This window comes from Erythrolamprus reginae, chromosome 1 (assembly GCF_031021105.1).
Source record: "Erythrolamprus reginae isolate rEryReg1 chromosome 1, rEryReg1.hap1, whole genome shotgun sequence".
Taxonomy (NCBI): Eukaryota; Metazoa; Chordata; class Lepidosauria; order Squamata; family Dipsadidae; genus Erythrolamprus; species Erythrolamprus reginae.
In genome coordinates, this window is record NC_091950.1 from 303956944 (window position 1) to 303969773 (window position 12830).

Below are 12830 nucleotides of genomic sequence, written 5' to 3' on the forward strand. Positions count from 1 at the left end.
CCCTAGTACATTGTTAAGTGCAATTATAGCTCTGGGATAAAAACTGTTCATATATATTCATTCATACAAAGCTATATATAAAACATTAAAATATAAAACTGTTTAATGCTGTAGGTTGTACAATTTGATTTACAATTCAGCTAATTTTCATAATTAGCTGAAGCTTAGTAAATAAATATCTTCTTTATTTTCATACTATGCAAAGCTGTGCAGAATTTTTTCAAAATTTTATTAGAACTAATATAACTGCTCTTTAAGTATTTGTTTGTCTTGTGGCTATAATTTGAAACAAAATGAAATCTGAGAGTAACTTTAATAAAGAATACAAAAACCAATAGTGAAACTGAATTAACTATGCACACTAGGGCAGAAATCCCAACCTCCTCCCCCCTCACCCCCCGCCCCGGCCGCAGACTGCCACCAGTCTGTGATGTGCCAAAAACAGGACCACATAAGCGGTAACAATATCACTTATATTTATATACAGCTTTACAGCCTTCTGTAAGAAGATTACAGAGTCAGCATTTTGGGTCCTCATTTTATCCACCTTGGAAGGATGGAAGGCTGAGTCAACCTTGAGCCTGATGAGACTCGAACTGCCAAACTGCAGGCAGCTGGTATTACTAGCCTGCAGTACTAACTCTAACCCCTGAGCCACCATAGCCCATCAATATGAGCAAAGCCCCATCTGTGCATGCATGGAATGCAGGCAGCATGCAAAATCCAAGGGAAAGCATATCTCCATAGAACCGGTCTCTGGTGGCCAAAAGATTAGAGGTCACGGCACTAGTATATAACATGAAATTTAAAAAAATCCCTACAATAGAATGATTTGGATGTAATCATTTCAACTTAACTCTCACTTAAATCAATGAGACCGATTTCAGTGAAACTAATATTGAATTATCTTTATCTGAAAATATAGGGCACTATAAAGCAATCTACAAACTGGGAAAATTATCCTAGTGAATGATCTAAAGATCCAGTAAATAGATTTGCAGCCTGTAATGCAGCATACACTGCTAAGAATGTATGCTTGTGTTGTAGTGATCAAATGATTCAATAAAATCAATATGGGACCCACCTTGTCTTCCATTTTCTTTTTATCTTCATTGGATTTGCTTACTATTTCTTTCAAAAACTCGCTGAGTTGCACCTCCTTATTTTGTACTGATGCAAGCTTAACTTGCTCCCTTTCACATTGGGTCAAAGATCTGTCTGCAAATTGAGCTGGCATTGATGGTTTCTCATACTGAGGCTGGTTTAAGAAAAGAACAAGAAAAAGGTTTTTAAAAACGATTCCTCGAAGAAGCTCTTACCACATGGCTGAAGGAAGGCTTTTCAAAAAGGTTCTCTTATTGAAATTTTTAACTTGGATGCCTGCTGGCAAGATAGAGATGATTGAGAGGTGCCAAAAGTTGACAAATGAGTCTTTCCGCCTGAATTGGACCTTGGGGATACACTGGGGTGGGGAGCAGGGATACTGTTTTGCTTGCAGCCTGTAGCTTCTTTTGTGCCTCTTTACTCAGTAAAGTGGCAGACAGTTCTGCAGGTCAGCCAAGAAGGAATGATTTCTAACCCTCCCAGCCTGTTTTTTACAAGGAAAATCAATGGGAATCTGGAAAATGTTCCTGCTTTTTTGACTCTGTGGTCTGTTTCTTTGTTTAAGTAAGGAAATATCTAATGAAAGAATGACCAAATGAGTCATAGTGTACAAAAGCATATCATAGAGAAAGATTGTGTGTGTGTGTGTGTGTGTGTGTGTGTGTGTGTGTGTGTGTCACACACACATTTCCCCCTCTGTTGAATCACCCTAATATACCCAAATATGGGAGGGAGCACACTGCTTCATTTTTGCCCAGTAAGCCATACCCTTACTGAGATTTGCCCAGGTTCAAATCTGGGAAAGAGCATGGCTAGCTGATGAGAGCAAAATAGCTTGAAATAGAAACATAGAAACACAGAAGACTGACGGCAGAAAAAGACCTCATGGTCCATCTAGTCTGCCCTTATACTATTTCCTGTATTTTATCTTGCAATGGATATATGTTTATCCCAGGCATGTTTAAATTCAGTTACTGTGGATTTACCAACCACGTCTGCTGGAAGTTTGTTCCAAGGATCTACTACTCTTTCAGTGAAATAATATTTTCTCACGTTGCTTTTGATCTTTCCCCCAACTAACTTCAGATTGTGTCCCCTTGTTCTTGTGTTCACTTTCCTATTAAAAACACTTCCCTCCTGGACCTTATTTAACCCTTTAACATATTTAAATGTTTCGATCATGTCCCCCCTTTTCCTTCTGTCCTCCAGACTATACAAATTGAGTTAATTAAGTCTTTCCTGATAGGTTTTATGCTTAAGACCTTCCACCATTCTTGTAGCTCCTTAGATCTTCCTTCCTTTTCATTATCGACAAAAACGTGCCACACACATACATCACCTTTTTTTATTTTACATGTTTAAATGTCAAGTATTTAAATGTAACATGTGCCAATTTGATATCACTGTAAGGAAATAAATAACATATGTAATGAACTGATTTCAAACTGATATTAAAATGCAAAAGTGCTCCTTTACACTATGCATCAAATTCCTTTCATACTTCAAAATGTGGAAAGTGGGATGTTTCATTATAATGTTAACATAAACATGTCCTTAAGGATGTTGAATTATTTAGGATTTTCATTAGCCTAATGATAACGAATATAGATCAAGAACCTCATCGTACCTGGAAACTATTCATGTATGAATCTTCACAATTTACAATGTGCCCTAATCTTGCTTGTTGAGCTCGTAGTTCATTCTCTCTTATTTTCTGATACAGAAGGTTAATTTGCTGGTTTTGCCTGAAAATTATAAGAAAGAAAAAAGTCAAATCACTCGAGTCTTATTTTCAACTTCAGTTTTCATCCTCTCATCCATTTGAGATGGAATTAGCATTTTATTTATCTCAAACATAATTTTGGAATTTCTATTGACTGTCTGAATTAATATTAATGAGGTGATGAGCATTCTGTTCCTGTGATTTTCACTGAGCATATAAAGCTCTGATGCTTACGAAAACCTTCTGATTCATTTCAGTGGATTCACAGATCTTTCTGCACTTAAAAAATAAAAAAAAGGATTGTTCTTCTTTTGTTGATATGAACGAGGAAAGATCCCTTATGTAAATGGCATTCTTAATGGGAAATGCAGAACACATTTCTTAATGCCTCTACTTAAGAACTTTTCTAGATAAGAACCCGGGGGGGTTCAAGATTTGTTTGCCTCTTCTCAAGAACCATTTTCTATTTAAGATGTATGTTGGAGAAACATTTTCTGTTCTGAGATAATTTATACAGTGGTACCTCTATTTAAGAACTTAATTCGTTCCATGACCAGGTTCTTCAGTACAAAGGTTTGTAAGTAGAAGCAATTTTTCCCATAGGAATCAATGTAAAAGCAAATAATGCGTGCAAACCCATTAGGAAAGAAATAAACGCTCGGAATTTGGGTGGGAGGAGGAAGAGGAGGAGGCCAGTCGCTGCCGAAGGAAGGTGAAGTCAGGGGAATCAAAAAAATACAAAACTTTAAGGATTTTTTAAAAAAGAGGGACTCTGAGGCAGCAAGGAGGAGCATGCACCTCCCATACACCCAACGCAAGGCTGCCTTCCATACACTGCACCAGAGTGAGAAACCCAGGCGGGCGAGAGGGGGGGGAACCTCCCACTCCTTTATCAAAAGGCAGCTGCTGCTGCTGCTGCTGCTGCTGCCTGCTTTCTCTTCCTTCCCATGCTGAAGGACTCCCCTCTCCTCCTGTAGCCGGCGCCTTTTCTTCATTGCGGTGACTCCTTAGGTTTGGCTGAAGCCGAGTTGGTCCGGCTGGGGCAAAGCACCCCCTTTTGCCTTTCCGTGCCCAGGCGCTCCAGGAGGCAACCTTGCACCACGTGTATGGGAGTCAGCGTGAGTCCCATAGCAAAGTGGTTTATTCCCTCTCCAAGCACTCAGAGAAAGAAAAATGCTCCATTCGCTCTGGGATGCCCAGAGCGAAGGGAGCGTTTCTCTGGGCACTGGCAGAGGTTTATTCCCTCTCCAAGTGCTCAGAGAAAGAAAAATGCTTTGTTCGCTCTGGACTGCCAAAGCCTCAAGTGCCACCGAAAGGCTCCTCTGGCAGCCCAGAAAAGCCCGACATGGCCAGGATTAAAGGGGGAATGGCAGGAAACTGGCTGGGCCTTCGTGCTGCTCTCAAATTTCCTGGGAAATTTTTCTGGGCTCGGGTTCTTAAATAGAAAATGGTTCTTAAGAAGATGCAAAAAAAAAATCTTGAATACCCGGTTCTTATCTAGAAAAGTTCTTAAGTAGAGGCGTTCTTAGGTAGAGGTACCACTGTATTTGGATTCACTTTAAATTCATATTTATTCAATATTTTTTTTAATGCCGCCCTTCTCCTTAGACACAGGGCAGCTTACAACATGTTAGCAATAGCACTTTTTAACCGAGCCAGTATATTTTCATACCAAGAAAACAACATTTTGATTATTACATACTGTAGCTTGCAATCGAAAGAATTCAGTTCTTGTACCACTACAGCTTGTATGGTTGGGAATTCCTTTCCAGATTGTTGCTTCTCTTGGAAAATCTTGGATTATTTTCCTTTCGTCATACTACATAATTTATGTCTCCCACCCCAAGCTAATCATCTTTCTGAAATTATTTCTTTTTTATAGCATATATCTACTGGATGCATCTTAGTTACATACACTCAGACAGCTATGGTACTAGATGGCAGGCAAGATTTTTTTAAAAAAACCTTAACTCTTTATTGCTTCAAAGTGATCATTACATTAAAGAATTGACTTGTTGATTTTTAATTTTTTCCCCTTTAACTTCAATCAGTTGTTGATACAATGTGTTAAGAGAAAAAAAAAGATACCGCATGAGTAGCCAAATTGTTCTGCATAACAATTGGAGGAAATTGTACATATACTAAAATGAATGTTGGTTCCTACCTGATACGTTCCTTTTCGGTTCCTGGCAAGAGTAGTCACACGTGGGGTGTCAGCTTCCATCTACCCGGATGTCTCCATTAGTCTCCAGGGAGATGGAAGTTGACACACCACATGTGACTTACTCCTGCCAGAGTACTGGAAAAAGTTTCCCCCAATGTTCCTGGTGCTGGAATTTTAGCAAAGAAAGCAACACAGTGACCACCTTAGAATGCATTCAAGCTGTTTGGACAGCAGACCAGCACAGATCTAATCCAAGTTACAGAACATTATGGTGGCAGCAAGATTTATAGGATGGCATGATTTCATGCTGGTTGTAGACAAAAGTAACTGAATGTTTTACTAGGGATGACTTGTTCTCTAATTAAAAATAAACATGGATCAATATTAATATTTTCTTTATTTTTTAAAGCAATTAGTTAGGACAACTTTAATTTTCATGATTTAAACCTTAAAAGGAGAATGTAAAAGATGATGGCTATTCAAAAAGCGTATCAAAACAAACTCGATAGGAATATCTTCAATACTGTACATAATCCTCTAAGTCTCTGGAGTTGTCTGACAATAAAAGTCTCATGACTTGTGCATTTCATTGTTGATAATGTTATATGATGGCTATAATCCTTTGGTACCTCAACAGCTGTTACTGGTAATCCACTATGTAACTCCATGTTGATAAGACTTTACTAAAAGAAAAAAAATGCAGCATGCACTTCGCACTATGATCCCAGAAATCTACTCAGCCTTTGACAACTGAAATAATATGACAACAGTGCTGGTCTAGAAATAATACTAGCATCTTTTAGATTGTTAAATTTAACTTGCTAAATGTTCTCAAGTTTCTGCTATGGAGAAATCCAAATTCACATACCAAAATGAAATGGTTTGCTCTCAAAATCAACCATGCCTTCTTTTTAAAAAATATAGTTTCGTTAAGCTGTTTAAAAACTTTTTTTTTAAAAAAAATCACTTAATTCTATTATTTCCTTCTAAGTAACTGCTAATTTCCTTTCTGAAAGCCCCTATTCATTTGATCACATTTTGCAAAGTAAGTTGCACCTATCACACAGTAAAATATCAATCATTTTGATATTGGATAAATTGCACTTATCAGAGAGTAAAGTATCAATCACAATCATTTGTTCTCAGTGATAAAGTAAGCTGTACCTACATGTCAGACTCCTGTAAACGTTAATTGTGATTAATTAATTAAACAGGCTACGTGTCTTGCTTCTTTAGTGCTATGATGGTGAACCTATGGCATGTGTGTGTGCCATAGATGGCACGAAGCACCCTCTCTGTGGGCACGAAAGCTGTCACCCTATTTCAGCTCCACTGCACATGTGCATAGGTTAGGTTAGGTTAGGTTAGGTTTATTGGATTTATATGCCGCCCCTCTCCGCAAACTCGGGGCGGCTCACAACAATAATAAAAAACAGTACAGTACACAATACCAAATCCAATGCCCACCCATCCAGTTCCAATTTAAATTAATAATCTCATAAAAAACAGTATATATAAAAAACAGGCACACAGTCAATCAATCAACAAAACAACATGGGCAAGGGGGAGGTGTTTTAGTTCCCCCATGCCTGACGGCAAAGGTGGGTCTTAAGGAGTTTACGAAAGGCAGGGAGGGTGGGGGCAATCCTAATCTCAGGGGGGAGCTGGTTCCAGAGGGTCGGGGCCCCCATAGAGAAGGCTCTTCCCCAGGGTCCCGCCAGACGACATTGTTTAGTCGACGGGACCCGGAGAAGGCCAACTCTGTGGGACCTAACCGGTCGCTGGGATTCGTGCGGCAGGAGGCGGTCCCGAAGATATTCTGGTCCGGTGCCATGAAGGGCTTTATAGGTCATAACCAACACTTTGAATTGTGACCGGAAACTGATCGGCAGCCAATGCAGACTGCGGAGTGTTGGAGTGATATGGGCATACTTGGAGAAGCCCACAATTGCTCTCACAGCTGCATTCTGCACGATCTGAAGTTTCCGAACACTTTTCAAAGGTAGCCCCATGTAGAGAGCGTTACAGTAGTCGAGCCTCGAGGTGATGAGGGCATGAGTGACTGTGAGCAATGACTCCCGGTCCAAATAGGGCCGCAACTGGCGCACCAGGCGAACCTGGGCAAACGCCCCCCTTGCCACAGCTGAAAGGTGTTTTTCTAATGTGAGCTGTGGATCGAGGAGGACGCCCAAGTTGCGGACCCTCTCTGAGGGGGTCAATAATTCCCCCCCCAGGGTAATGGACGGACAGATAGAATTGTCCTTGGGAGGCAAAACCCACAGCCACTCCGTCTTGTCTGGGTTGAGTTTGAATTTGTTGACACCCATCCAGGCCCCAACAGCCTCCAGGCACCGGCACATCACTTCCACTGCTTCGTTGACTGGACATGGGATGGAGATGTACAACTGGGTATCATCGGCATATTGATGATACCTCACCCCATGCCCTTGGATGATCTCACCCAGCGGTTTCATGTAGATATTAAATAGCAGGGGGGAGAGGACCGACCCCTGAGGCACCCCACAAGGGAGAAACCTCGGGGTCGACCTCTGACCCCCCACTAACACCGACTGCGACCGACCGGAGAGGTAGGAGGAGAACCACTGAAGAACAGTGCCTCCCACTCCCAACCCCTCCAGCAGGCGCAGAAGGATACCATGGTCGATGGTGTCGAAAGCCGCTGAGAGGTCAAGGAGCACCAGGACAGAGGACAAGCCCCTGTCCCGGGCCCGCCAGAGATCATCCATCAACGCGACCAAAGCAGTTTCCGTGCTATAGCCGGGCCTGAATCCAGACTGCTGAGGACCTAGATAATCGGCTTCATCCAAGGACCGCTGGAGTTGAAGTGCCACCACCTTCTCGACAACCTTCCCCATGAAGGGAAGGTTGGAGACTGGACGGTAGTTATTAAGCACGGCTGGGTCCAGGGAAGGCTTCTTGAGGAGGGGGCGCACAACCGCCTCCTTATAAAGTGGCGGAAAGGACCCCCTCCCCAAGGAGGCGTTGACAATCTCCTGGACCCAGCTCCGTGTCACCCCTCGACTGGCCGAAACCAGCCAAGAGGGACAGGGATCCAGTAAACAGGTGGCGGAACTCACAGCTCCAATGACCTTGTCCACTTCATCAGGTGTCACCAAGTCAAACTCCTCCCAGACAGATGGACAAAGACGTTTAGCCCCAGTCACCTTGACTGACTCATTGTCAGTCGACTCTGTTTCACAATTGGAGTCGAGGTCCACTCGGATCCGGGCGATTTTATCAGCGAAAAACGTGTTAAAATCCTCGGCATAGGCCTCCCACTGACCAGCTGGTGCATGTAGGGGGGCATATATGCATGTACAGGGTGCATAGGTGGGGCTGCATTCACATTTCATTTTGGGAGTTTGGCCATGTGTTTAGTCAAGCACATGCACACTTATTTGTACGCATATTTCTTGATTGAACTTTTATGAGTTGGTCACTCTTCTCACATCTTTTCTCTAAATATCTCTTGGGTTTGTTTTTTTTTTTAATCATTTTTTAAAGATTAGTGTACAAATCTATAGCTACCTTAAATAAAAATCGGAGTACCACATACTGTTTCCCCGTTACACAATTTGGCTGATGTTACAGTGTTTATAGCAACAGGCATTTCCTAAACAGAAGTGAGCTAATGTACCTATGGCTACTTGGAATACTTTGTGCAGACAAGATTGTGCTACGTGAAGATGAATAGCTAGAAAATATACTGATGGCTGTTCAGCTGGTACTGCATTCTATGATTCATTACAGGTTGTTCTTCTTTATCGCTTCAATTTTTTTCCCTTTCACGGGAAACTGCATCTTGTTGGAGATGTATAAATCTTCCCTTGAGAAGCCAGAAAAATATCTCATGCTGACAGCTATTTTCTTTGTACAACTCCTCCACTATTATATTGAAAAACAGAGGCCACTTTGTTCTCCCTCCTTTCCTCCTGTTAATTATAAATACTGGTCCAATTTAATTTCTTCCCAACGGGTTTTAAAAAGACCTGAAATTGTTTATTTCAAAAACCAGTCCCAAGATTCTTCTTTCTTTTCTCCTCTACATACATGGTATTTTAAACATATACATACATATATTATTTGGCAAGCAGCAGCAGATAAACAAGTACTAATAGGCAATAGTATTTATCGCCCATAATGCAATGCCCTAGCCAGCATGATTGACGAAAGCCATGGCATCAGTGAAGCACTCTATGGGAGCAAGAAATGCTGATTGTTAGTCAAACCAAGAACTGGAAAAAATAAACCTGATGGTAAGTCCAAAGATAGTCCAGGAGTGGAATTCTGTTCTAGATTGACAGCTGTCTGCAAAAAAGTCTCTCTCGGACCGACTGAGTCAAAAACTGGGGGGCTGGAGAGAAAGGCAAGGAGGCGTGGCTGCTAAATTTATGACTCAGTCACTGGGAAGATCTGACTGTATCAACCCATTCTTGGACTATCCTGCAACTACACTAGAGAATGACAAAGATTTCAAAAGCAATTTGCCATCGCCTGCTTCCCACAGCTGAGACAAAATAACTGGACCAATATCACCCAATTGGCTTTATGACTCACAATCTCCTGGTTTCTAGCCTGGTGTTTTAATTATTACATCAAATTACTGCCTTTGCTTTAGCGAAAGTCTTGTCATATTTGACCAAGATAATAGAAAATATTTATTTTAATTTATTTTGGATATTAATTCTTGTCTTTGCAAATGATATTAATTCTTCTCTTCGCAAATGAAAAACAGAATGTATATATTTAATTGATATAAATCTCTCGTGAAACCAGATTTAGAGTAGTGGAAGAAGTCCAACTATGTGTGAGTGGTTATCCACTCATGCAATGGAACTTCCCCTTGCTCTCTTTCAATTTGATGCCAGTTCTCTGGTGCATAACTGAGAAGCCACAGGGTCTTCAAGAACGCAAGAGGATATATTATGCTATCAGATATTGTACCATTGTTGCATGCTTTTGCTACCAATGATGTCTAGTTTTATTACTCAGCTCTGAAAAACATATCCCAAAACTCAAAACAAGATAATAATCTTCAGCCATCCCACAAATGTCTTCAGAATTATTTTTATTCCGTTAAAAAACAATTACTTTTAAGTAAGTGTGCCTGTGATTTCAAGCAATAAAAAAACAAGGATTGAAGCACTGTTACTACAAGCCTGATAGTTTATAAAACAAATAGCTCTATAGCACCAACAGAGAGCATTCCCTCTCCATTATAGCATTAGTACTTGGCATTAGAACTTGGAATTAGAACTGAAGCTGATTAACAGTCACATTCCTTCCGGAAGGGCATATCTTGGTGGAATCCTAAGAAGTTACATTAGCTGTTTATTACATGGCTTTTAGAAATAACAAGTGGGACCCTGTAACCCACGTTGGAATGTATCTCCAATATATCTTAGGCATTAAAAAAAAAGCAATAATATAAAAGGGCAGAAATAGCACAACTGTGCAAAATTAAACTTAAGTTTCTGAATATTTAAAACTACATCCAAATAGCACATAGTTCAATAGAGTATGAAGCCACTGGATTCACACAAACAGTGGATTTGCTAGGAGGAATTGTATGGCAGAATTTAATCATATTAAATATAAGATCAATTCTTTTATATGGCTCAATTATACGTCAAGCAATATCAATATGGCTTTGTTCTACCACTGAAAAAGCCAAAACAAATACAACTCTACAAGGGAACAGAAACCATGCATTTAATCAATAGACTCACAATGTTAACCATATTTCTACTAATGAGATCAATGATAATCTATTCTATTATGATGATCAGCAGCTGCTTCAGAATTTCAAGTATTATTCTTTTCTGTGGAATGATACTTACTCCTCCAAATCTTAACCTTTGAGTTTACTTTTCCTAAAAAAGCTTTTGAATACTACTCTATTGTTTAACCAAGAACACTGCAAATACTATTATTTTCAGGGACTTATGTCATGTATTTAGCATTTGGAATTGATTCATACTACCATTATAGGTAATCCTTGCCAATAAACAGCGCCAGTATTAGCACGAACACTTCAGTAGAAATGTGTAGTATGCCATGGGCAATCAAGGTCAAAACAATTTAAAGTACTGTGAAGTAGTTGTATAGTGTAGGTTATCCTTCAAGAGGGCCAAGTCAAGGCACAAATGTAATACTATGCAAAACTATGTAAGAATATACTACCGGTACTCCCTCTAGTGTTAAAATACAGCTTAATAATTGTTAAATAATGAAAATGATGAGGCAATATAAAAAATAAAACTAAATCATATGGCAATTAAGCAGAACACAATAGGAACATTTTCATGTCTTCGCACCTTTATTACAGTCATCTAATGTTGGCACTTTATAAACAATTTCAATTTCCGGAACCATCTTCTGCTGCATAAATCCCAGCGGCCGATAAGGTCCCACAGAGTTGGCCTTCTCCGGGTCCCGTCGACTAAACAATGTCGTCTGGTGGGCCCCAAGGGAAGAGCCTTCTCTCTGGTGGCCCCGGCCCTCTGGAATCAACTCCCTCCAGGGATCAGAACTGCCCCCACCCTCCTTGTCTTACATAAATTGCGTAAAACCCATCTGTATTGCCAGGCGTGGGGGAACTGAGATACCTCCCCCAGGCTTATATAGTTTTATGTATGGTATGCTTGTGCAGTAAGGTTTTAATGATGGGTTTTTTAAATGTTTTTTAAATATTAGATTTATTATTATTGTTGTGAGCCGCCCCAAGTCTGCGGAGAGGGGCGCCATACAAATCTAATAAATTATTATTATTATTATTATTATTATTATTATTAAACTGTCAACATTTCTTAATTAATTCTCTTCGAACAGTCAATTAAAATATATTAAAATATTACAACTATACAAATTATAAACTTAAAAGTATACAAAATTGTGAATTATATACACAATATACAACTATTACTATAAGGCTGTATAAAGGTACATAGTTATATACACCAGAAACTCTGATTAGTTTTCTATTACCTAAAACAGCCCCAGAGCCCACAACTCAAAGATGACAAAATAAAGGACTGCTTTGCTTTCCAAGGCAAATCTGAAATGAATTGAGGGTACAAAAGATATACTTACCTATCAATCACAATTTCTTTTTGCCTTAACAGCCCTTCTTTAATTTTCATCAGGGACTCCCAATTATTATAGTCCTGAAAATTTGTAGCTGAATAACTTTGATGATACGATCCACCCAGAACCTGCATAAAAATATGCATAAAAATAACATTAATAAATCAGAATATGAGAAAAGTCTACCTACCTATCATATTTCTAACATTTATAACATTTATCAAGGTGCTTAGCCATTGATGAATAGCCAATAGCCAATATACCTCATTAATGTATTTGGAAACTAGAAAATCCATGTTCTTTCTTTAAGATACACTTGAAATATAACTGTTCCACATTTTATAAAAGCTTTAATCTGCAATATCTCTGTAATGTTTTCTTGTTTTACATTTTTATGGAAATAAAAGTTAACTGTCTTCGGAGAGGGGTGGCATACAAATCTAATAAATTATTATTATTATTAACTGAAGCATTCACGCTTTTTAATTTTTTTATTTACTGCATTTTCATCATCATGGGATTCATTGGTTATGCTTTGGAGACATGAATATCTCACACCGAGAAGCTGTGCCACTGACAGTTTGTGCAGTATTTCAATGCCGCCTCTACATGATACAACTATATAAATGAAAAATGTATTCTTTAATTTTTCTTTATAATGACCTATGAAAGTTAGTTCTATGTAGGGCTCATGAGGAGTTTCAAAAATTAGCCGATCTCAAAGAAAGCTAA

The 12830-nt window shown here is 39.5% G+C and overlaps 1 protein-coding gene across 2 annotated transcripts in view; it reads right to left on the reverse strand.

Moving 5' to 3' along the window:
• The window catches only part of CEP85L (centrosomal protein 85 like), a 131966-nt gene that overhangs the window by 20497 nt on the left and 98639 nt on the right, over positions 1 to 12830 (reverse strand). For both annotated transcript variants that reach the window (XM_070733430.1, XM_070733429.1), the window contains exons 4-6: positions 12105 to 12226; positions 2732 to 2849; positions 1085 to 1258 (exon numbers count right to left, since the gene is read on the reverse strand). In XM_070733430.1, coding sequence (XP_070589531.1) covers positions 1085 to 1258; positions 2732 to 2849; positions 12105 to 12226 — 414 coding nt within the window. The remainder of the gene's footprint in view (positions 1 to 1084; positions 1259 to 2731; positions 2850 to 12104; positions 12227 to 12830) is intronic.